Source organism: Phoenix dactylifera, chromosome 8 (assembly GCF_009389715.1).
Source record: "Phoenix dactylifera cultivar Barhee BC4 chromosome 8, palm_55x_up_171113_PBpolish2nd_filt_p, whole genome shotgun sequence".
In the NCBI taxonomy this organism is placed as follows: Eukaryota; Viridiplantae; Streptophyta; class Magnoliopsida; order Arecales; family Arecaceae; genus Phoenix; species Phoenix dactylifera.
The window spans coordinates 7,254,142-7,279,929 of NC_052399.1; the positions used below are offsets into that span (position 1 = coordinate 7,254,142).

The following is a 25,788-nucleotide window of genomic DNA, read 5'->3' on the forward strand; positions in this document are numbered from 1 at the left end:
CGTGCATATTTTGCATCACAAACGCCGCACATATAGTTATGCCGAATTCCATGAGATGGATGATACAGCAACCATCCTGAAGCACAGCCCTTTCTAGGGCAAAACACACCACAGAAAATCCAAACCCCCTCTTTTCACCGCACCAATGATAATAACAACCATCAAACACGTTTTACCGTCCCAAGAATCTCAGAATTTTTAAGGGCTCGCACGGACTAGAGTTCCCTAATTTCTTTTATTTTTCCAAGAAGCGCCCAAACGCAACAATATAAGTTCTTAAAATAGGACACATTAGTAATTGGTTTTGCATAGCATTTTGTCCCGGATCTTCTTAAAAACTTCGAGCTATTAACGATCCTCCACATGAATCCTGGAAAACAAATCAATTAATTACTCAATTGTTCCCAACTTATTAACAAATCTCATGATTTCATCCTGACTTACTCATGAATGACTAAGCTACCAAATTGACAGGAAGCAACAATAATGTCTTGCCGTTACCATCGCTTTTGCTATGCTTATTGTTCTTACCTCTCGTACCTGCTTGCACATAAATACAAAACCTTATTTCCTGTTTTATTAATTTAGTTCTAACTTATAATTATCCAAATCCTTGGAATCTTTTGACAGATACTTACAATACCATACCTCAGTCTAAATTGTTTCCGAACCCAAATTTGTATCCAGAGACAGCTTCATTGAGCAAGCCTGCTGCCTCAGAAACCAATTCTGGATGTAGGTTCCAAGGAAGACTACACCTACACTTTAACAACATAACTACAGAGCTAGAGTTCCATGGAAAAGATCTACGTGGTTCACATCGCCTGATGGTCAAAAGGCCAGATTTAAAATCCAGTCTGGTAACAATAAGACAACCATGTTGACTGTATCAACCAACTATAACAATAACGAAGTCATCTGCATAGAGGCATCAAAACAAATGGAATTTAGCAATGATTGTTCCAGAGATTAAGCCTAATCAATGTGTTAACAATCCCAGAACCAAGTAAATGAGAAGGTATCCAAGCAACAAGTAAATGAGACATTTGGTTTGAATAAGAGAATGTCCATACAGCTTAGCAGCATATACAACCAAGAAGAACAACTTAAACCTGAATTCATGTATATCTTGAATCTTACCATTCAAGAAGCAAACTGGTTACAGGATAGAACCACTAAAGTTAAACTAGTTTTCGAGCATTGACATTAGCTGTCACCATTTGGTGGCTTAAAGTCACAACGCAGAAATTTCCTGGTGAAACAATTCAGTTCTGGCACCAAACAGAAGAGTGACTTAAGCTAAATAAATGGCCAAACAATAATATAACCTGATAACTTCAGCGAATAATTTCACTGGTGATTTGACTTTTAGCCCATTTTAGGGAGATATTGGCATGCCACACATTTATCCAAAAAACTGTACCTTGTAGAAGCACACTCCCAAGCCTATGTGCAGAAAACCAGGATTTGCATGCTCTCAAATGCAAATGCTTCGAAAGTCATGACTGAGTGTAGCAGCAAATCTCCATAGACTACCATGTAGAATTGGACAAAGACAAACAATGGGAGTCGGTGGCTAAAGGAAAATTAAATTGGGTATGTAAATAAAACAAAAAAAATCAGTTATCATAATATGCTTCATATATGCATTAAAAATGGCATGTTCATGTTCTTCATGATCAAAAAATAATACGATGATAAAACTGATCTTCAACAAAAGAGCAGTTGATCATCGATGTGAGAAGGCAAAGAAATTCCCATGAGTTAAAACCACATGCGGAAAACATCTGAGTAACACTAGGACACATGCAGGTCATAGCATGCAATAGTTCATCTAAATGCACTTCAAAAAATAGCTGACTAAAAGTCGTCAGACAGCTGTGCTTAACATGCAAAATTTCTTAGACTATAAATGCAGTGACAAAATTTGATGAACTCAAACAATATTAGCAAAGAAGTGGCACAAAACAAGAGGATGCCCTTCCATCATAAGTTAATTGCAATTGGAAATGAGCATTGGATCAAAATGATCAAGGACTAAAGTGCTCCAAGAATGAAGCTAGCATCAATTGTTTATAAAGAAAAGGGATGTACTGCAAACATTCAAGCATACTAGGTCCATCTGCTCAAGGATTCAAACGACACGTAACGTTTTAGTTTCTATATCTGACTTTAAGTATACGAATGGGCACTAGTTTTAGGACCCATTGCTGGAACTTTTTCATATTATAATCTGTTCAATACTCTTTCCATCGACTTGAAGAGTTAGAGCATTAGCAAATTAGGATACTCTATCAACCTAAGCTATTCTAAAATTTATTTGGTAAGTACCACATTCCACGTTTATGCAGTATGCACTAAGCGCAAATTTCAAATAAGAGAAGACTATTAGGTAGGTTTTGCAGCGGAAAAAAAATGAGCAAGAGCAAATACTGGAAGAAAATAAAGAGAGAAGAACAGCTACAATATGAATGGACGCATAGACAAAGCCATGGTGATCTGACAATGAGACCACCCCACCTTTTGAACATGCCAGTACTCAGCTTTAAACAACTTTAAAATATATTTGATTTATTAACGTCTTACTTTAACAAACATTCAGAACAGAAACGAGAATTTAAAGGAAGCCTTGAACCAGTCTTTAATTGCAATAACTAAGTCTACACTATTCACTTAGTTAACTAGACAGTAAAAAAGACGCTACTTACAATTGAAAAAGCAGAAAATTTTAATTGTGAAAGATTATTATCCGAATATCTAACATTATTCAGTGGTACATTATGGGTGCTCAGTTACTGACCTTTGAATTAAACAAAATTAAATTGATTTTCTATTGGTTTTCTTCATCTATAACTATTTTTTCAGTTTTAACATATTGAGTCAGTAAGAATATAATGAATAATGTCAAAAAAAGTAGATCTCATTTCACTGTCCTGGGTTCCGAGGCAGATCCACTTAAGCACTCAATTGCAAGTGTCAAGTATAAAAATTTAAGTTGGGATCACAATGTTCCAATGCTAGGACTTGAAAACTCTGATCTGCCAAAATATGACCAACACCATCCCTCTTTGAGTCAGCTGATAGCACATGCACTATATTGGCATGGCCAAGCATCAAAGAGAAACATATTAGGCTCCAACCAGTTAGCAAACAGAGTCATGACTTTGGACTTTAGATTACCCAGGACCGTGTCGTGGGAGCATGTTATCTTTAAGTGTTTATGGACTATTTAGTGGAATGCTTACCAGCTGTCTAACACATTCTTCCCAGTACCTGCAAAACTGAAAGTATGGCAATTTAACTTCAGAAGTGAAGCTTTATAAGATTATCACTAAAGAGCTTAGCAAACTTAGCAATATCACATCTCAGTAAATCCAGTAAACTGTGCAACTGACAAGAAAGCTGCAAGATTGCCCATGAACTGAATTGATTTATATCCCCTACCTTCAATATGACTTGTTTTGCATACACTAATTGCATGAATCATATTCCACTGAAAAGAATTCGTACTCGACCACACACAAAATGAGCCAACAAACTTACTTCGACACTGATTTTCAGCACTAAATTTAAAATGCCGACTAGTCAATTCCATTCCTTGCTAAGGGAATTTTTGAAGCCTTGACTGGTTTCATGAGCAGTTCCAATTTGACGAAGGTGCAAAGAGGGAAAGCAGAGAAAGTTGCTAACAGGCTTGTACATGCAGACCCAACATCCAAGAGTATTTGACAGGAAAAAGACTCAAACAAAAAGAAAGGAAATAATTCAGGCTGGCAAATATCAAAAGGCTGCAGTCACAACTGACACAGAAATAAGGCATAAAACATCATCTTAACACCAACAATCAAATAAAATGTTCAAAACATTACTCTTCAGAACAAAGGGTGACTAACGTTCGCCTAAAGTTTTTAAGAATGAGTTCCACTTCTCAAGGCAAACTACCAAGCACTGACCATTTGTGGAGAAAGAAATCAAAGGTTTAAGTACATCCAGTCTTAAAATTCTAGATTTTATACAATTGCTTCCAAACATAAGGTTGGGCATCAAACATAGGCCCATGGTAATGCAGACATAATTTGGTGCAGTGCTAAAGGCATTAAGGAAATTAGATGGTAAATAGCATCCTGTATTGGTCCTAAGTAAAGCTTCCAAGGTAGGCCATAAAGTATCTCGGACTCTGTTCGGCTGGTCTTCTGGTTTAGACTTGAGGCTTCGCATAGACTGGCTCCAGACTTCATAGGCCTCAGCTGTTTTAATAGGAGGGCAAGGGAACAAAGGTTAATAAAACAGGTGCATGAGAAATCTAATATAGGTGGGCTGATCGGGTATTTACAGCAAAGCGATAGGAAAAGAACAAGTGACTTATAAGCATATCTGAAGTCATTTCCATGTATTCCACAAGATAAAGAAGGTAAAGGAAGTAGTCTACCTGTCATCCCTAATCATGGGGGACACTAATAGCCATGATGTTTGACATGGGAAATAGGGTTCGGACCAGATAACCTGGTGAAAGAGACTGTAAATTAGGGATATCATAGGCAGACAAACTTTTTTTGATTGAAGAAAAAGTGGAGCTAACCAACACATAAGAAATAGTGAATGTTAAATTCATCAACACATTGAATGTATGTATGTATGTACGAAGATAGTCTATTGCATCAGTATGATAGATTGAAACATCTCTGTATAGGAGATATCTTCAACACTAGATATCTCAGCCATTGAATTTGCTTGGACATTGGAGCCGCATTACAATAGTGTGGCAACAAGTCCAAACCATGAAAATACACATGGGTGGGTGCTCCTCAAACATCCACACCTTGCTATTTGTGAGAGGCATGGGGCTCACATATCAAGAAATCACAATATTCAAGGAGGGGGGGGAGGGGGGGAGAGGGGGAGAGAGAGAGAGATGCATATAGTGCAGTGCCGTCGGTGATGTTTCTTCTTGTCTTTTTGCAGCATTGTAAAGTCCTCGAAGAAAAATATTAAAATACTGTCAAGAGGATAAGAGGTCCTTACCCACCACTGCCAGAACGAGCAAAGTACCCACCATACATTCCGTAACTGCTGCTAACACCCTATAAAGTGTAGAACATATATTAATGTAGTTACACAACAATTGGTCAATAAGTTATTACCAATTGATCAATATAATAAGAAACAGAGAGGAGAGAGAAAGGGGGAAGGAGGGAAGGAGGGTGAGCGAGTGAGCAGAGGAGAGAGAGGAGGGGGGACCAGCAAGAATGTTCATACAGTTATTTTAGAATTTGAATAAGGAAAATGTTACCTGGGAACCACCATAGTTTCCATAGCTTTCAGAAGGCGGCAAATCACCTGAAACGCCATATCCACCAGAGTAAGAATACCCACGGCCATGTGCTTTACTATCCCTGGCCCCATATTTTGGACCATCAGAAGCATCATTTGGCGATGGATGGTAAGGTACAGAGGGTGGGAATGCAGATAATGCACTCTCTCTTTCAAAAAAATTAGCTTTCAGCCGTGTTGTTACTTGCACAAGAGCATTTCTGGCAACATCAAGATCTCCACTAATCTGGAGAAAATCAACACAAACAAATGCATAATGCTACTAGTAAAACCTTAAGCAGCACACTGGCATAGCAAATACATACCTTATATAACACAACTAAAAGATAATGACTATTACCTGAACCATCTCATCATCTTCAGAAGCAACTTTGGGAAGGTTTTCCTTTGAAAGTATCCGAATATTTGCCCGAGTGCTTCTTCTCATCTCAGAGATGATGGTCCCACCTTTACCAATTAGACAACCAATGCGTGATGTCGGTACAAGTAAACGAGTGGTGTATGAAGTTTCACCAGATTCTCTCTCAGTTTTCTCACTACATCTGGGCTGCAAGCGTATTGCTGCCTCTATTGTCGGAGAGATTGGATCCTCAAAGAACTGAAACAATAAACAATATTCAAATGAATGGAGATTCCAAAGGCGTGCACAGCACATGCATGCCTGCATGCCGACTGCCCACAAACCGAAGCATGCATGTCCATGCAGGCACTAACTGATGTACATGCAACATGTGCATAGCCCTACATAAGCATCAAAAAAAAAAAAAAAGAAAAGAAAAGGAAAGAAAAATACGGGGAAAAACTCAATATCCACGTAAGATAAAAATCACACCCACCTCTTTCGCTGAAATAGTAATTATACAGTCATCTTCATTGGCGGAACTATCTACCTTGATAAATGCTCCAGATTCCTGCCTGATCTGTTTAATAATAACACCACCCTTGCCGATTACTCCTCCTATGTTGGCAGAAGGGCATATGATGCGTAAGCTGAATTCCTTTGCTGAATTTTCATCTCTTGGAGGGTAAAAAGCTGGCCAATCCCCTACTGTCTCACCTTTATAACCACCATATGGACCCATCAGTGGACCCATACCCATGACCGGAGCACCAGCACTTGGAACCCCAAATTGACCCCCAGGAGGATAAGTCTGGGACATGTTGGAAGCAAGCACGTGTTGTGAGCGAGATGGGTTATCATGGAGACGTGAGGAAACTTGAACAAGAGCCTTCTTTACAACTGAGGCATCCCCAGTAATCTGAAAAAAATATAAATCTGATCAGACATAGTTATTAATATTATCCCATATAAAATGTAACTGAGGGAAGAATCTATCTTGTTCAATATTATTCTACAGGAAAATGCACGTTAGCTTCCAAAAACATGAGAGGTACAGCCAATTGCTTATCTTAGTTACACTACTAAATATCTAATACCACTAAATGTCTCAGAAAAGCATATGCATGGGGCTAGAAGTACTTGTATCTGATGAAATGGGAGAGGCGGAAAGGAGACAGAAGGCAGATATTGTAAGTGTTTTGAATCTTCCATTCTCTCTGCTAATACTCATGATCGCAAACAAAACAAAGAAAAATGAAAAGATGGAAAACAAGAGAAGGAAATTATCTTTATTCTTTCATTCTCTCCAGTAAACCCAGAAGCCATCTAGAAGGATCAGCAAGCTAAGAACTCCTTGCCGATGAATTTAAAAAAAAAAATCATGGGAATTAATGCATCTTGTTATTAAAGAAGGGCAAATTTGCAAATAACCGGAATGCAAGACCAGCATCCATCGGCAAATGCATGCACCTGAACAGGAGTGCACCTAACATGTTCCCCTGAATTGCGTAAGCCCCACAAGATAGGCCATATGAACTGCTGGCAGTTGGTAAGAGACTCAGGCAATTTATGGAATCAAAAGTAACAATTTTCAACTAAATTTGCATTTATATGAAGAAATCTATCATAAATAATCATTCCATTATACCTGGAGAAGTTCATCACTACTGATAGCACAGGCTGGGAGGTGCTCATTTTTCAAAATGCGAATTTGCGCGCCCGTGTCACTCCGGATGCCTTGTATGATTTGTCCCCCTTTACCAATAATACATCCAATCTGATCAGATGGCACGAGCAACCGGACGGTAACTTGAGGGTTGCCTGTATCTGTATCTTCATCACCTGGTGCCTCATCTGTGACAAGCCTTTCATGCACCCTGAAGAGGGCATCTTGTGCCGGGCAAATGTTATCACCAGTATCTTCAAAGGCATTTGTTTCCGCACTTGTGCTAAAAATGGTTATAACTCGCTCCTCACAGCCAGGAATACTCTCGCCAATCCTGATCTTGGCCTTAGTGTCGGACCTCAACTGCTTCACGATCTCCCCACCCCTCCCGATGATGCTTCCTATCTTCTTTCCAGGACACAAGTAACGGTAGACAGTATCTTCTGGCCCAGGTGTATAGGGATCTCTTTCACCAGGATTTCTTCGTTTGCTTCCTTCATTGTCAGCCAAATCCATCTGAGAGTGGGATCGTTTACCATAGTTGTTTCTCTGTCCAGCCATTCTGCTAAATGACTTGGCTTTTCACTTCTAAGAACAAATATAGCTATGTCAGAACAAATTATTTAATTACAAAAAAAATCTTTTACTCCATAAAAGAGTTCATTTAACATTTAACAGCACTCCAGGCAACTAAAGTTGCAGAAACGATGTAAAACATTTGGATGGCCAAAACAATTGAATCAGGTAGCAAAAACACAACAAATATGTGATAAACAGGCCATTTGTTCGGAAATATATATTATGAAAAAGGAAAAACAGTGGGAGGAAGAAATAATTGGCCAGATGAAAGAAATTATGATATGGAATGTTGTCAAGAATACGCAATGAAGATACTAGAAAGCTTCTAGAGGCAAGGCATATATGAAAAATAAGCTCATTAGTTACAAAATTGATGAAAAACTGTAAAGAAAACATTTTGCTTAAATTTACGAAAAAGATCACCAGACTAAAAATTTCAGAATAATGAAACTATTTCAACAATTCATGACAGCCATGAAAAGAATGAAATTTCGACATGATATTTATGTCCTCTTAGAGTATGTCATACGCTTTCGTTTTAACAAGGGATGATATTGGCACTCCATCTGTAAATGTGACTACAGACTTCCAACAACTACTGCAGCCACTAATCTGCAGCAATGCCGCTCTTTCAGATATTAGACTAATAATCTGGATGAAGGTTAGACTTGCGCAAAAGATACCATAGAGGAACTCAATAGCCGTACAGCATCATTTGTCTTAAGACCCTTCAAACGGTCAAAAGATATGCTCATATACTGCATGCCAACATCTTTTAAGAAGTACTAAATCTTTGTTCGTTAAACACTAAATTGATAATCCACTCCCAATCCAATCGTAATGAACAATTAATAATACCTCCAACATACCACTCTCTCCATATCTAATTAATACAAAAGGGCAAATTCAACAGAAAACATCTGCATAGGCTGAACTAACTCACGCAATCATCAAAATTTTCAAAATAAAAGCCACCTCTAATAATGTTAGAGCAAAGAGATTTAATCACTGAAGCACAGCCCGTCTTTTGCCCTAAGCAGAAATCAAGATCAATACAGTATTTTCCGTTTTCTACCAATCAAAACCCTTAAAAATGAGACTCTTCCTGTACCAAACCACTTATAATCAGTTCTCTAACCCACCACCCTAAAAACACTACCTTTACGCGAAGAACCCTAGATCTGAAAAAAAAAGGCAAAAATAACGCAAAAATCACCCATCCACAAGTACAGGATACATTAGAAAAGAACCAAAGAAACATGAATATCGAGAAGAACTACTCGAGTAAATAGCGACGGATCTGAATACCTAATGGAAATTTATACAAAGCACCTCGTTTTATAGAACGGGAGACGGGGAGAACGTCTACCGGTGATGGAAAAGGAGATTCGAGAGGAAGCAATTCGATACCTTAAATTTCGTTTCCTCTTATGGACCCCCCTTCTTCCGGCGAACCCTAGACGCGAGTGGGAGCTCTCTCCTTTTCTGCGGAGCGCGAACACAAACCCAGCGGCCGACTCGGGAAAAAATATCTACACATCCAACGCCCATCCGATTTTGGAAACTTGACCTCCGGTTGCGCCGTTGACCTATGGGATGAAATGACTAAATTGCCCTTACTAGATGAAGCAGTTGCACGATACCATCTCTAGGTTCACTGATCTCCAAATTTGAAGCAAAAATTTCATGGAAAATTACCAGTTAGGATTGAAAATCCTGTCCCAACAATTCTAACTACTGTTTATATGTGAATATTTCTTCATCTTTTTAACCCTAAAACAACATTATGCTCCAATATAACTCCACCTTTTCAAGCATCGAACTTTGAAAGGCTTCAATTTAAAGTGTAGGGTCAAAACAATCCAAATTTAGTTGGTTTTATAGAAACCCCGGTGAATTAGATCTTGATTAAGATCAAAGTAGAAAAAACACATTAAATAAGAGAATAACCATAATAGTACATGCATGTACGATGCATGCATACAACTTAATAAAGATTTCAATCCCAACATCTGTAGCCTGAATTCACTTAGGACTCGATTGGTTCGCACGAAAAGGAGGAAAAAATATGATCAACGATAAAATAAAGTATGACCTCTTATTTTGTTAGAATTTTCAAAAAAAAAAGAAGAAAAAATAACATTCATATGAGAATTAGATTTTCATATTTTATGAAAAATAAAAATTCATAAGGGGTATGAGAAAGCTACTTTCTTATCGACTAGGAATTGAGATTTTTTTTTTCAAAACTATCCTTAAGCCATCAAAATCCATTGATAAGATCTTTCTTTTTATTAATGGTATAATAGATATTTCATACAACTTTTTTCAAGAAAGTGAATGCTTAACCAAATATAAGCTACTTTGAAATATACTACCTTTTCATAGTCAACCAAATATACCAAAACCATGTTTCCAGATATCATATTTTCGAAAATTAGTTTTTTTAAAAAAATATTCTGGTGAAAAAAAAATTTCAGCAAACTAAACAAGTTATTAGTATTATGATTTATTCTTGCCATGCCTACTTATGAATCTCATAAATCAGATCCTTTCTGTCCCACTCTCCAAGTACCACCCAAATTCTAATTAGAGGAAAGACTTAGACTCATGTAATCCCAAGGATAAAAGCTTATTTCTATAAAAATAATTTTTTTATGGAACACATGTATCATTTTTTAAACTTTATTAGTTTTCTAATGAAAATAGGTTTTTCATGTAATGTTTGATGCAACCAAATATATCCTAAAAAGTTCAAGCTTTTATGCCAGATTTGATTCCTAAGAATGAAAAAGAATCCGAGAAATGGAATGGGAATGGAAGGTAGAGAATTAGAATCGTGATTTGCATTCCATTATTCGGATATAAAATGAAGAAAAGTATGGAAAAAGAATTGCAGTTCAATTATAATATTTAATTTAATGATTTTAAATTATAATATAATTAATTTTATATTTATTTTTAAGCATATGTTAATATTATTTTCTATTATATTTGTTATTCATTATCTTTATCATTTACTATTTTATATTTAAATTATTTATTTGATTATTTTTAATCATATTGGTTATTTAATATATCTTTATATTTTTTATTCAATATTATACAATTTTTATTTTTATTTTTTTCTTGCATATGCATTACACAATGCCATTTTTTGATATAGTAAACCTTTAAATAATAGTTGATCGGATATTTTTACTATTTTCTAAAATTTAATTTATATGCTATTTAATTTTTTTGCTTTTATTTTGTATCACAATAATTAATAATTAATTCATATGAAAGTATATTATTTGTTATTAATTTAAATCATAAACATCGCTAATTGATTCATTATCAAAAATATTACTTATTTTCATTTTCATGGAAATGACCATTTCTCCTATTTATGAATGGAATCGCCATTCCTTCAAAAAAAAGAATTGTAATTCATTCCATTTTTTCTTGTTGTAACATATATTGAAATAAGGTTAAAATTAGAATCTTTATTTCATTCCAACACCCATTCTAGTGAATCGAATATAATGCTAGTGTTAGTACTCTATGGTTCAACTAGCATTAGTATATTGTGATTCAACTACTATGCAAGAGGCATAAAGATAAGGTGTGGATATAGTTTTATACAAGCATTCGAGTTGATGATTAGATTAAAAAATATTCTTCTCTTTTCAGGTCTACACCATATCCATGGTAGGCGCATTATAATTGTCCTCATCCTCATTAATGGTTGATGAACTTTTATGTTCTTTGTTGCACATGTTTGGTCATGCCTCTCTCTAGAACCATAATTCTCGCCATCAATCTTTTTCGTCCCTTGAATATAATCCAAAACATAGTTATTATGATATTTTTAAGTCAATTTTATTTGCTTCTCGGTTTGTATTTGCATACAATTATTACTAGTAACTCATAATTTTTATAAATTTTAAATCTTTAACAAAATTACTCTATAACACAATTAATTAATCACTAAAATTGCATCGTGCTTATATTTCTAGTACCATGGCTTGCATAGTTGAAAAGTAATCTATTTATAGAGAATAATTTTATACCGCATCAAGCTAGTTTTTTATTCCAAATACATAAATAGTACTTATGTTAAAACCTACTTTGAAATGGCTACTTCCAACCAACCAATAACACTCGACTCACTTTCCATGGAATAAAAGTCACTTCACTTATTAGCTAATATTTTCATCTAGTTTTTACCTCACTATATGCAATGCTTTACTTAAATGAAAAAGACATCATATATTTATATTGTATCTTAAGAAAACGAGAAAAGAAAAGGAGGAAAGAAGATTTCGCCTGCTTCTTAAGATTATGGAGAGCAAAGCACAAAAATACATAAAATACTTAGAAAAAGAGTGTAAATTCAAACTACTAATCAAATTTCCAAATGAACAAAACATTGTTTTATATAGAGCCAACCCCTCAAACAACAAATAGAACAAACTAAAAAACTCCTTCCAAAAAACCAATAACACATATTCAAATTCAAATTTGAATTATATTGAAACAATACCCCAACAACCACTAATGACTATAATAATATCAACAACTAAGAAAGATATCAATATTAAGCAAGTAGAAGGTGTCATCATGGTGGAAAGTCTCACTAGTGCTATGTGTGCCTTCAGCCTAAGTCGTTGAAGAGATAAAAGGGCAATACAACACCTATGACGGGGCAATCATTGTCATCGCAAACCCATTATCATGAGCATAATCAGACTCTTGTGATAATGATTCTACTGCTGTCATCACATATCCAACTGCCATAAGAGAGGCAACTAATCAAGGGTCTCATAACCAAACTAGAAAGAAAGGTGAGGTCGAGAGCTATAGATTGAATTATATCTCAAAACAAAGATGTCTATGGTATTGCATACTTATTTCTCTTAGAACTTATTCAAATAAAAGAAAAATATAAATCAAATAACTCGAGTGTAGGTCGAAGCAAATGACATCTACTATACCACATGATTTTTCTTTTTCTTTTCTTTTTAGAAGTAATAGCAAACGTAAGATCACAGTATTTACCTTATGCATCGGAATATTGAAATTATCCAAATCTCTTGCTTATTGTACAGCCCACGATTACCACACAATCACGACCAAGATCTCCTTTGCACGTCTCCTTTTAGAAGGCTACTAGAGTCTTCTTGTTGATTTCACCCTTCAAGTTTCCGAGCCTGAGAATGGTTACCCCAATGACGATCCCTCTGGAGATGATTCCTCAATGGTGAAGAATTTCTAACTTACGGTATCTCTCTTTAACTCTCTATATATGAATCACTGTTGATTCAATGACTCTCTTTATAAACTAGCATAGAGGCTCTCTTTTTATAGAGCCTTAGAGGAGAGGAGATAGCAACCTTTCAGGAATCTTTCAAAAACTAAAAGACGCTTCTGTTTTGGACTCCTTCTATTGTAACTAACCATGACATTACATTTTGAATTTGTAGAGCCAAAAAACATGTGGACACTCAGGGTTTGACTAGGTCAAAACCTCATCTATTTTCAACATCTTCCACTCGTCTACATTGGGTGGCTTCTATTTAAACTATCTTCACTAGATCTCTAATTTGATCATCCCTTCATACAAAAAATGAAGCATACGACCAAACGAGAAAGGATATGGTAGGAGTGCCATATTAAGTTACTATTTTACTAACATAGCACATCACTCGAAATATCTTGTTTATGCCCTAACTATTTAATCATACCAGGTCGAGCATTTTTAATCCTTCATGAGTTTATAGCTCAAAAAAAATACTCAACCTATATCACCTATGTTTGTGATTATACCAAAACAAAATGATATAATCGCCCGGGCTATAAGCTATAGTAGTGTGAATCCAAACAGTCTTCCTCAGACACTCATGTCAATCTATTTTTACTTGACTGCTTTCATGAACATGCTCCACAAGACCGTATTTACTCATGGCCCTAGAAAAAAACATGCTAAAGTAGCTACATCGAGTATCCACTTCATAACATAGTTCTAAGTTAGAAAGGGCACAGAATAGACCCTTTATTGGTCCATTAGGGCTCACATAGTGACAGGGGGGATCTATCTTGTTACTCCCTCAATTGGTCATCCATAGCACATACAATATGAAATATATGCTACAACAGAGCTCCCACTCAATTGGGTTTGTCACGCTCATATGCTATACGAATCTTAGTCTAGTCACGATAAAGACGCCCTAACTTGAGTTTCTTAGCATAGTCGCTCTTCAAATGCATGTCTAAGATCTCACATTTGTCTTTATTCAGGCTTCATGAAGTTGTGTGAGTATTTCATGTGTGACTATCAATAGTCTCATCTTAGCTCAACTAAGGTGACATTTTCTTGATTCATCTTGAATGCTCCTTGAGCATCAAGATAATTACTTGCTTGCTTTCAAGCGCCTAAGTAATTATATTGTTCCATCCTACTCTCTATTCAAGCACTAGGGTGATTATCCATGTGAGTGGACTGATCTTAGCCTGGTGACATATTATCAAATTCACGTGTGCTATAGTATCAATCAAATCACAAATAGAAGCACATTTCATTTATGCAAAAGATCACTACTACACATCAAATCCTATAAAGTCCCAAACTTCTCACATGAGCTTGAAAAACACCTCTAGCTGTAGCTTTAGTAAGGGGGTCAACTATCATCTTGCTAGTTGAGATGTGTTATAGGACTACCTCCCCTCATGCAACAACATCATGGATGTAGTGAAAATGAATATCGATGTATTTGGTTCTGCCATGATACTTGAAATTCTTGGCATATGCCAGAATTGGCATGCTATCACTATATATCTTAACAGCATCATCTACAAGGGTTGTGATCTCTAGGCGCTGAAAAAATTTTCTCGACCAAACAGCTTCTTATACAGTTGCTGAGCAGGCAACATACTCAGACTCCATTAAGGACAAGGCGATGTAAGATTGTTTCTTACTACACCAAGAGATAGCCCCTCCATTGAGTTGAAATGCATAACCGGTGGTGGACTTTTGCTCATCTTTATCACTAGCCCAGTCAGCATCACTATAGCCTTTTAATCTCAAGTCTACACTCTGATAGCAAAGAACGAGATCCGAAGTCCCACAAAGGTATCGAAAGATCCTTTTAATTGCTTGCCAATGAGCAGGTCTTGGGTTACTCTGGTAACGATTGCCTATACCTACTACAAAGTAAATATCTGGTCGTGTATATATCATAGCGTACATCAGACTCCCAACTGCACTTGCATAAGAGATTTTTGTCATTTTTTTCTTTTTCTCATCATTCTTAGGGCAATGTCCAAGACTTAAAGCATGACCCTTCTCAATTGGAGTGTCTATGGGTTTGGAGTTATGCATACGGAATCGCTCTAAGACTTTCTTGATGTAAGTCTCTTGGGACAAACCAAGGAGCCTCCTAGATTGATCTCTCATGATCTTTACTCCAAGCACATAATTTGCTTCACCCATATCCTTCATCTCAAAAGTAGAGGACAACCATACTTTTGTGGTAACAATCATCTCTATATCATTTCCAGTTAACAAGATGTCATCTACATACAGAGATAGAATCAAAAAATTCTTTTCCGCACATTTGACATACACATAAGGGTCTTCTTCCAACATTTCAAAACCAATCGAAACAATGGCCTGATGAAATTTGAAGAACCACTGTCTAGACGACTGTTTAAGGCCATAAATGGAACGTTTAAGGTGGCATACTTTGCACTCTTATCTCTGAACCTCAAATCCAACAGGTTGATTCATATAGATCTCTTCATCTAGTTCTCCATTGAGAAATATAGTCCTCACATCCATTTGGAAGAGTTCAAAATCTAGATATGCAACAATAGCTAGAATAAGGCGAATTAAAGCAAATCTCACCGGTAGGAAGAATTTTCATCATAATCTATACCTTCCCTTTGGGTATAGTCTTTCGCCACAAGACAGGCCTTACGCTTGTCAATCGATCTATCTGCCTTTTGCTTGACTTTTAGGATCCACTTGTTCCCTATAGTCTTGCGCCCAGGTGGAAGATCAACCAATTTTCATACTTGGTTCCTTTTCATGAAACTCATCTCATCTTTCATAGCAACCATTCATTCGAAGCAGGCGAAGTCAATGCCTTTTCATAAGAAACAGACTCATCAAAGTCAGATAGAGTACATATCAAAAAACTCTCATTCAATCTCAAATGGAGAATATTTTCATGCTCACTTCTACGCACTTGATGTCCTTATGGGACACTCTCTTATGGTATACTCCCACAGATTGATGAGTCACTTCCACTATCTCTGGCAATTTTAAGATGAGATTGCATTTCTCTATCCTTGCGAGATGATGGTGTAACTCCTTCAAGTTCTTGCAACTCATAAAGTTCAAGATTTTTATTTACTTCACCAATATTAGAAAAATCATTCTCAATGAATTTGACATCATGTGATTCTATCTTAGTCATTCCACCATCAAAATGTTCACTGTGCATTACATATCCTTTTGAGCTTTTTGAATAGTTTATAAAGATTTGCTTATTAGCTCTAGAGCCAAGTTTTCCATACTTATGAGAGGTGTTATGAACATATCCTAGAGAACCTCAAGGCCGCAAATGTTCCAAACTAGGTTTTGCGCCATTCCATAACTCATATGGGATACTTAGAACTGACTTGGAAGGCACACGGTTAAGGATGTAGGCTGCAGTTAAGAGAGCATCTCTCCAGAAGGATATTGGGAGGTTAGCTTGCGCCATCATTGACCTAACCATATCCAGTAATGTGTGATTCCTTCCTTTTGCAACTCCATTTTGTTGTGGAGTTCTAAAAATCGTTAATTGCCTATGTATCCCTTTCTCCTCACAAAATCTATGAAACTGATTCAATAGATATTCACGACCTCGATCTGTTCGAAGCATTTTCAAATTCATATCTTTCTGATTCTCAACGTCAGCTACGAAGTGCTTGAAGCATTCCAAAGCTCAAAGTGATGGAAGATCAGATAGACATAATTGAAGAACCCCTGTTTTGGGCCATGATTGGCTCGTGATCATTCATCTGGGCCCTATTTGAATTTGGGCCCAGTACATTCATTTTGGTCCTTGTTGAGTCGTGATCATTCATCTGGGCCATGTTCGAATTTGGGCCCAGTACATTCATTGTGGGCCTTGTTGGGTGATGCCCATTTTGGGCCCTATCCACTCTTTGGGCCGTGCCCATTTTGGACACTGTTGGGCACTATTCACTTTGTTGGGCCGTGCATACTGTGGGTCAAATTTGGGCCCAATTTAATCACTTTGGGCCTTGTTGGGTCGTGCCCATTATGGGTCAAATTTGGGCCCAGTTCAGTCATTCTGAACCCTATTGGGTCGTACCCATTATGGGTCGTATTCTTTTTGGGCCCTATTCACTCATCGTGGGCCACATTCATTTTGGGCCCTATTCACTCATTGTGGGCCGTATTCCATTTGGGCCTTGTTGGGCCCAATTCAACCATGGACCATTTGTACTTGTTTAATGGCCGCTCATATTGTCATTCAAAACGGAAACCAGCAAATTAACTGGTTGAAGCTGTTTGGATAGATAAATTCGGCAGGAAAAGCGCCGACTTTTTGTTCTATCGCGCAGGGATGCAATGGAGCCCCCGGTGCGCCGCCAGTTCTTCGGGATCTTCAACCCAATAGAGTTCGGGAAACGTGACGGAAACGATATGGGAAACGATATTGGAATCTGAAAACCCTAGAGAACGACCATGTGAAACGGGAACTATATAATTGTGCGGGGGAAACGGCTGGGAACTATATATAATATAAAGCGAGGGCCTTTGAGCACAGCCGCTTGCGCCCCCCATTCCGGCCGACCTAGAGATCAAGACCCCACCTAGGGCTTCATTCGGGAGCATATAGGTCGATTATTTTTTTCCTCCGTTCTATGAAGTTCTTTGATTTCTTATCAGTCTTCTCATATATGTGAATTTGTTCCTGATTTCTCTCCGGGGTCCTCCGGGATTCTTGGAGCTCGAGTTCTAAATCTATCAATAAAGTGAGAGCTTTGAATTTAATATCTCATTTTGGCATCACAAATTGAAAAGAACAAAATCGATTCACGTGTTTGTCGATTTGATTTAGCTTGGTTATGCACAACACGCTTTTGGGTTCACGATGATTTCTTGATCTTCCATAAAAATTGTTGCTTGAACTCGTTTTCTGTGTTATTTCCTGGTTCGATATGTATCTGATTGCTTTTTTTTGGCATAAAGATAGAAGCTTTTCACAAATGTCATCTAGGATTTATTTCTTAGTGGGCTGTTTCTGATGAGCTATGCCATGTAGTTATTTATGCCTTTCGCTCACTGTCATCCATTTCCAGCTTCCGAGTTAAAGAAGTTCAATGCTTCTGATGCGTATTGAATTTGTTAATTTTTCTGCTCTGTGTTTTCTTTTCCATATAGAGATATGAGTGAAGAAAATCAATCAGCTTCTTCTAACAAACGCCCAGTTCCACGGCTGAATGAAAGGATTCTCTCATCCATGTCAAGGAGATCGATAGCTGCACATCCTTGGCATGATCTTGAAATAGGTTTGTACCCTAAGAATCCTAGTATCGCATTATATAAGTGCCAACTAAAAAGTTTTACAATATCTGACTGTCAAAAAAAAAAAAAATTGCATGCAGGTCCTGGAGCCCCTACTGTTTTCAATGCTGTAAGTTTTCATCTACAATCATGATATAATATTGCATTTGCATTCCAGAACAAATAACATTGTGATGCAGGCTTCTCTAAATTCTCACCAAAACTGGAGGCTATTGGAGGAACCCATATTTGCTGCCCATTCCTGTATTTGGTCTTGTTTGTTCTTATAAATATGCTTGGTTTATTTTTGGGCATCGGATCTCAATTCTGGCTGGCATTCAGTTTGGATATTAGTTTTGGTGAGGCCATCGGTTCTTTCATCTTAGATCTAAGTTTAATAGGTTGTTAGCAAGACCTTTTATAGTTTAGGTCAGCCTAAAGAAACTACAACCGTGGCCACCAACCCTTCCCCCAACTATATGTGGTCAAGTTTTTGACTCCTCATTCTCCAATCATTTGTTCATTCCCATAACTCATGATGGGCTATCTGTTTTGAGCTTTTCCAAATTCTCTCATATCTTTTATCCATCTTGGCTACTCAATAATTAGGTCTTTCCCTCATATTTCTAAATCTTTCTAGTTTCTACAAAGATCCTTATTGAGGCATTATAATATTTCTGTTATAGATGCCCCCACCATCTTAACCAGTTCTCCATGACTTTATCCTCAATCAATTTAACTCTTGTTGCTATGTTAATACACTCATTCCTTGCTTTATCCTTTTTATTTTTTTGGCATATTCGTTTAACATTTTCATTTTGTTAAACTTGTATTTTTCACTGATCCTCTTTATTGCCAATATTTTGAGCTGTAAAGCATTGCAATTCTTTTGTAGAGTTTTCTCTAGTTGCCAAGATACATGTTGGTCACATGATATTCTAGAAGTACCTTTTTGCTTCATCCATCTAGCTTTATTTCTATTATATATGTCTTCATCTCTATCTAGTTGCATTTATGTCAAGTTTCTAAATACAAGAAATTGGTTACTCTGTTATATCTCTTGTTCATCAATGTTGATAATGGCCCTTATTCTCCAAGGATTTCATCAATTGCATAAGAAGATTGCTTCAATTATTGACATTTTTCTAAGTTCGCCAGTCCTAAATTTCTATTCCATCACTTTTAGCGATAATTTTATAGATTTGATGATAGAGCAGTTTTTCGTGGCTCCTTTGTTCTCACAAATGGGCACCATAATATTCCTCCAATGATCCAAAATTCTTGGTTTTTAGAACCTGGCTAAATAAACTAGTAAACCAAGTTGGCCCAATGATTTTGTGATTTTTCTAATCTCATTTTATTTCATCTATCTTAGCCTTTTGTATGCTTTTCAAAGCTATCTCTACCTTAGTTTTTTCAGTTGAATGAAGAAAACCTTGGCAACTCTTTCATTTTCTTCTTTTGTATGATTTTTTTAGCAAAATCCTCTTTCAAATAAATATGTAAAAAAGACCACTCTCTGGTGTCTATACCTTTCACCAAATACTTGACATTCTCGCTATTAATATGTCTTGATCAGCATATCTAGATTTTGCATTTAATTCTTTTATTCTGTTTTCACCTTCCTTTGAATCTGACCTACTATCAACTATCAATATGCAACATATTTTTCTTTTTATATCTTTTAAAATCCATGATGTCAATTGTTTTTTTGGTTAATGTTGATATCATTTGTTTTCTTCCCCGTTGTTGAAACCAATTACTCTTTGCCTCAAATGCCTCTCCCAAGCTTCTTTATGCATACGAACTTTGCCTTTTAGATGCTCTAAGAACTTTTTTTAGCCACACTCGTGAAACAGTCAACTAAACCAGTTCCACATTTATTAAGTTTAATTCTTAGTTAAAATTTTATTCTTTCAATATTTTTTTTTGTTGAGTGATTTTACATTTTGCTGCTTTAAATTCCACCATCATGTCATTGGGGATTTAGCAGCTTTATTTTTTTTGTCTTATGCCTAGTGTAGTCATCTAAGGCTACTAATGTCTGGTGGTTAGAATTTCTTCTTGTTTCACTTTAAAAATTCTCATAGCACCTTAAAAATTCTTGTGTGGTAAACAATTATCTGTCTATGACAAATTTAATCCACCCTTAAAACTAAACATTTGTTTCTCTTTATAATACATATTTGCATTTTGCTTGGTCCGAAATCACAATAAGTTCTGGAATAGAATCTCCTGTGGAACTTCTTGAGCGAAAACCCATGTTCATCATGTTCTTTCTAATGACCTATATAACTTCTTCATACATACAATAAATTAACACCTTTGATATTCTTTCTTCCCATAAAATATCTTGCATTAATCTATTGATCTCCTTTAAATCTGTGTTTCTCTCTCTCTCTGTCTCTCACCCCACCCCCTTCTCCATTCTTCTAGATCTACTTGTGGTCCATGAGAAATAAAGGCATTAATAATCTCCTTATCTAAACTAACGCGATACCTATTATTATTATTACTTATCCCTTTCAGATCTATGATTTTATACTTCATATCCTAAGCTCTAATATTTCAACTCCTTTTTGGGTATTGACATGCTCTTTACATAACTTGTTGTGGTTGCCAATTTATGCCATTTTTTAAAGTTTATTGTAAACATGGTTTAGCGATTCTCTTTTGCATTACTATGTGGACCGTTTACTATTTCTAGTCAAATTTCCACACTTCAACTCCTTTTTTATGGGATTAGCTTCTTTGCTCCCTTAGCTCTGGTTTATGTGGTCGCCCTCGTTTCTTTCCATTGGTGCCACTATTAGATGTTATTGGCTAGTACCCTAACACTATGAACTCTTGCTCATTTTTCACCCCAATAGAGCATATTAATCAACCCAGTTTAGCATATGAAAAACAATTAAATTGACAGTCTATTCATTTGAGGCATATATGTGGTCATAGATCGGAAGGGAATTTCATTAGCTCCTTGTCACACGTCTCACCCAAATAACCAGCAACAGGCTCTGTTAGTTTCTTGGAACAAAATGTATTTCATGAGTTTCCATTGAGCACCATTTTCTTTTCTTTTTCTTGAATACATGTTACTATGTTCTTTTATTGTTTTTCTTCTCTTGTTTTCCCTGTCTGATCTAAAGTCGGTGTTGATTGTCCTAGGCTCTTTTGTTCTCTGTCTAATCCCTAATTGATCTCTTTACAAATTCCAAGTCTTCTCTTTTTTCTTCTTTGTTTCTTCCCAATTGTTATCATATGCTCCAACATTACAGCGATCCCCAGATTCTTGATGAGCTAGGTGAGGTCTTAGATGCTAAAGAGGGTGAATATGCTGCATTCTAAATCTTGTGTTTGACCTTGGAAGATAGGAAGTTGCAAGTAAGGATTTTAGAAGGCATGAAGATACGGGAGACAACCCTTGATAGGAACAAATGACAGATAAATTCACAGAACACGAATGTTATTAAAGAGCTGCCTGTATCCTGTATTAAATATTTTATGATGGATGCTACAAAATTTTATGTGGAAGATAGTGATTTGTATCTTGAATTCGGAAGAGGCTTTTTGAAGAAGAACTGGAAAATTACATGGAACTCCTTTCTTGACTTTACCAAGAGGATGTTCAACAAATCTTTCGCTTTGTAGATTTTGAGAAGTAAAGGTCTCTGTGCCTTATGTTAAATATATTTTGATGGAAAGGGTGATGGAGAAAAATATTATCTTAATTTGGCTTCTCCATTCACCAAGGAGGCCTAGATTCTTAGCATTTTTAAGAAGATGATCAAATGGAGGCATGACACTGAAGACACTCCATGTAAACACTAAACTTCAAAGCATGATGCTGCTTAATGGATGGTTGAAGTTTGGAGCATGTTGTTGTCAAGATACATACGTCCAAAATCCAAGACAAAAGGTGTTCAGAAGCTGTAAGAGATGCTAAATAGATTATATACCTCGCTTGCTATGGCCATAAAGGAAGCAAAACTTCCAAAGGGTTGAGGCCTATGTTTTGGGAGGCTATGGCTTTGGTTTTCAGCACGGTTCTAGTTATTTGCTTAATTTTCTTGATAAATATAGATAGAGGGGCATTATCTATAGGAATGACTTGATCGTTTATTTCATGAAATTCTTTTAAGTCGTTGTCTTCTATTTTAATTTATTTACTATTACTCTTGGCATACATGTTGAAGGATAGTAAATAAAATGAAAAGAAAATAAGATAGTGGTGCAGTATAGACAGGAGTTAATTGCTTTCTGTATTTTATTTTAATTTACTATTGCTGATGTGCTTTATTTTCATTTTTCCATGTGGTTTAGGTTGTCGAGATAACAAAAGGAAGTAAAGTTAAATATGAACTTGACAAGAAAACAGGATTGATTAAGGTGTGTATTTCGTTTCTGCTCTGGCCTCATCTGATGATGTCTGAGATGTGTGGGCTATATTAGAACTGATATCTATTTTAAGTAAAAGAATTTTCCTTTGGAGATGCAGTCTCTCCAATTGGTTAAATTTCTAGTATTCCCTTGAAAAAGGGGATCTTGATGCTTCAAGTTGCTTTCATACGCTTATTTTTTTTTTTAATTTAGTGAGACTTTCATTCATCTTTTCTCATTAATGAATTTAATGGCAATGTGATCTCAGGTTGATCGTGTCTTGTATTCATCAGTGGTCTATCCTCATAATTATGGTTTCATACCACGCACACTTTGTGATGATGGTGACCCTTTGGATGTTTTGGTCCTGATGCAGGTGACTTGATACCGCTCATCAGCAATTTGATTTAGATTACTTAGTTATATGTTTCTTTTTATATATATGTATTTAAATTTTTTTAGCTGGCATACTACTTGATATGACAGTTGAAAATTTCAATGAGTCTCCCAGGGTTCTCAATCGAAATTTGTACCTCTAGTTCTTAATTTTCTTTTTTCTACATACTCTTAATTTTCTCTGTACAGTAATTCAAGTTTGTGTCTAACAATGTTATTAAAACAGGAAAATTGTTCTGTGAATAACTGAGATTCTTGAATTACTCACTTTTTACCCGATCCAATAATTCTCCAATTTATTCTTAGTGACTAAATGAATCAATATTTGTAATTATTTACAAATTTTGCGATTTATTGATGACTTGTTCATAGCTAATTTAACAAACTTTTATATATTACAAGACGGCAAGCCTTGGCATAACAATAAGGTTGCTCCATTATGACATGAGTGTTATGAGTTTGAAATATGAAAACAGCCTCTTGATAGGATAAGGCTGCATGCACATAACTCTCTCTAAGCCTTGCAGTGGTGGGAGCCTCATGCACTTCACGCCCCTTTTCTCCATGTATTACAAATTAATGATGCCGTGTTATTGGTGATGATGGTACTTTGCACTACTTGCTATCATAGTGCTATCATTCTTCCCTCTCCAATGCTTGTACTTACATTAACAAATATATAAATATGCCATTTATATTATAATGTATATTTTGTTTAACTTTTGTTTTCTTGAAGATTAAAATCCAATTCTTTCCGAACTTTTGGCAAGTCCTCTGCATTTTGGAACTCCAAATCTTAGCCAACTTGTTTTGAACACTGAACTTGTGACTTTGGTTATTAGAAACAGTCAAAAGTAATGTTTCTTTGAATAACTGATATTGGAGCAGGAACCAGTCCTTCCTGGGTGCTTTCTTCGAGCAAGGGCTATTGGTCTTATGCCTATGATCGATCAGGTAGTATATTTTGAAGCACATGAACTATGATTTCTTTTCTTTGTCCTTTCTTGTTAACTTTAACCTGAGTTCCATGCCTACTTGTGTCGGCAACAGGGTGAGAAAGATGATAAGATCATTGCAGTTTGTGCTGATGATCCCGAGTACCGCCACTACAATGACATAAACGAGCTCTCTCCTCATCGTCTTGCTGAAATTCGACGCTTCTTTGAAGACTGTATCCTTTTTTTAATTCTTCCCTAATCCTTAAAGAACTTTTATCTGCTTAGTTATCAAATTTTTGACTTCCCTCTTCGGACCACTAGGATCCTTGATAATGATGTAGATAAAAAAAATGAGAATAAAGAAGTCGCAGTCGATGAATTTTTGCCTGCAGTTGCTGCCCATGAAGCCGTCCAGCACTCCATGTAAGTTGGTGTCAGCTACCACTTTCTTGTAAGAGCAATCATAGTTTATCCCCCATTACTTTGATGCCAAACGTCTCAAATTTCCATTCGTGGTTATGATGGAACTTAGTTTATAAGCTATTCATTGATCCTTGTACAATATGAGTTGCAGGTCTCTTTGATAGCTATTATGCTATTGACAAAAGACATGCCTCTTTTTATGTTCCTATTCTGAAATTTGTCTGGTGCATGCCACTGCAGGGATCTTTATGCTGAATACATCTTGCAGGGCTTGAGGCGCTAGAATGGTGTTGAGGTGCTAGAATGGTGCTACTTATTTCATTCAATAATACATTCCTCTGGCTTAACAGAGTGGCGAGATCGAAAAAACTCATCCAAGATTAATTTAACTCTTTAAATTAAGAATTTTGATTGCTGTACGTGTAATTCAACAATACTTGCCTATCTGAACAGTGATCAGATCGCACAGATGCCTGATGGTATTTTTCATGGCAAAATTTTATTCATTCAATTTTGCATCTTGTTGTGTGGTTTGATGAAGCTACAAAGCCTGAGTTTGGGGAGAACTGCTAAAGGACTTCTCCTGGTCCATTTTCTCCTTTAGGATAGGACGATGGCATTTTGTAAATTTTAGCAGGCTAGCAATGTTGAAGTGGGATTACAAGGGAATCTTTTAAGGTGTGGTATAATTCTTTCTAATATGCAAGTAGGAATTCATTCTTTTCTTATTCATGGAATCACAAGCAATTGTTGAAAACGATTGGTGAGACTCGCGACTTCATTTGTTATCATGGTTATGAATCCTTTTCAGCAAGTTCAGTCTTCAGTTGTATGGAGCACCAAGATTTTTTAGCTGACATGTGTAAGCAATTGAGGTGAGCCAAGACTTAAGTTTTTCCACTCTAGAATGTTAAGCTTTTTGCTAAAATTTTCACTCTAGAATTTTAAGTTTGTTGCTGCTTATCCTCATAGTTGGGGTCTCGTTTATTGGTGCTCTTGCCAGTCTTTCCGCTAGGGGGCATTGGCTCTCTCTCTCAGTGCCGTATTTATATTTACTGGAAATTGATTCATTGCTCATTCTGTCCTCTGGATTCTCATATGGTAAAATAATAGTCGGAATTTGGGTTATATATTTTCTGAACTTGGCTTATTTATGAACCACCTTCCGTGC

The 25,788-nt window shown here is 36.3% G+C and overlaps 2 protein-coding genes across 8 annotated transcripts; one reads left to right on the forward strand and one right to left on the reverse strand.

Annotated features, from left to right (window-relative positions):
• Positions 1-221: 221 nt before the first annotated feature.
• On the reverse strand, positions 222-9,467 carry LOC103718816 (KH domain-containing protein HEN4). Of its 6 annotated transcripts, none has more exons than XR_003387845.2 (10): positions 9,327-9,463; positions 7,320-7,925; positions 6,168-6,590; positions 5,672-5,929; positions 5,291-5,557; positions 5,023-5,081; positions 3,246-3,281; positions 649-918; positions 445-540; positions 222-370 (listed from the first exon to the last, which is right to left on the reverse strand). XR_003387845.2 is itself a non-coding variant. In XM_026809179.2 (8 exons), exons 2-8 carry the CDS (start codon positions 7,896-7,898, stop codon positions 1,478-1,480), a joined length of 1,677 nt encoding a protein of 558 aa, XP_026664980.1. In that variant the 5' UTR covers positions 7,899-7,922; positions 9,327-9,467; the 3' UTR covers positions 1,020-1,477. The 6 variants fall into 6 exon arrangements, 3 of the variants coding, with proteins under 3 accessions (XP_026664980.1, XP_026664979.1, XP_008806027.1); XR_003387846.2 differs by having other exon boundaries at positions 639-918; XR_003387844.2 differs by lacking the exons at positions 222-370; positions 445-540; positions 649-918 and adding exons at positions 1,020-1,271; positions 1,424-1,532.
• Positions 9,468-17,697: 8,230 nt separating this feature from the next.
• Positions 17,698-25,286, forward strand: LOC103718815 (soluble inorganic pyrophosphatase-like). 2 transcript variants are annotated; one of them, XM_008807804.3, is made up of 9 exons: positions 17,698-17,815; positions 18,361-18,488; positions 18,585-18,613; positions 22,804-22,869; positions 23,129-23,236; positions 24,145-24,210; positions 24,307-24,427; positions 24,536-24,617; positions 24,858-25,286. In XM_008807804.3, the coding sequence occupies exons 2-9, from the start codon at positions 18,365-18,367 to the stop codon at positions 24,898-24,900; spliced, it is 639 nt and encodes a 212-aa protein (XP_008806026.1). In that variant the 5' UTR covers positions 17,698-17,815; positions 18,361-18,364; the 3' UTR covers positions 24,901-25,286. The 2 variants fall into 2 exon arrangements, with proteins under 2 accessions (XP_008806026.1, XP_038984763.1); XM_039128835.1 differs by lacking the exon at positions 17,698-17,815 and adding an exon at positions 17,838-17,951.
• The last annotated feature ends 502 nt before the right edge of the window (positions 25,287-25,788 follow it).

What these genes read in the sequence shown, in the direction of transcription:
- LOC103718816 (XM_026809179.2), bottom strand. Translation starts at nt 7,898, where the DNA reads ATGGCTGGACAGAGAAACAACTATGGTAAACGATCCCACTCTCAGATG. An exon ending in AAGATGATGAGATGGTTCAG is followed by an intron (nt 5,558 to 5,671) that starts GTAATAGTCATT and finishes GATTTTCTCCAG; the next exon opens with ATTAGTGGAGATCTTGATGT. An exon ending in AAGAATGTGTTAGACAGCTG is followed by an intron (nt 1,533 to 3,245) that starts GTAAGCATTCCA and finishes TCTACATGGTAG; the next exon opens with TCTATGGAGATTTGCTGCTA.
- LOC103718815 (XM_008807804.3), top strand. Translation starts at nt 18,365, where the DNA reads ATGAGTGAAGAAAATCAATCAGCTTCTTCTAACAAACGCCCAGTTCCA. An exon ending in CCCCTACTGTTTTCAATGCT is followed by an intron (nt 18,614 to 22,803) that starts GTAAGTTTTCAT and finishes CATGTGGTTTAG; the next exon opens with GTTGTCGAGATAACAAAAGG. An exon ending in TCGACGCTTCTTTGAAGACT is followed by an intron (nt 24,428 to 24,535) that starts GTATCCTTTTTT and finishes ATAATGATGTAG; the next exon opens with ATAAAAAAAATGAGAATAAA.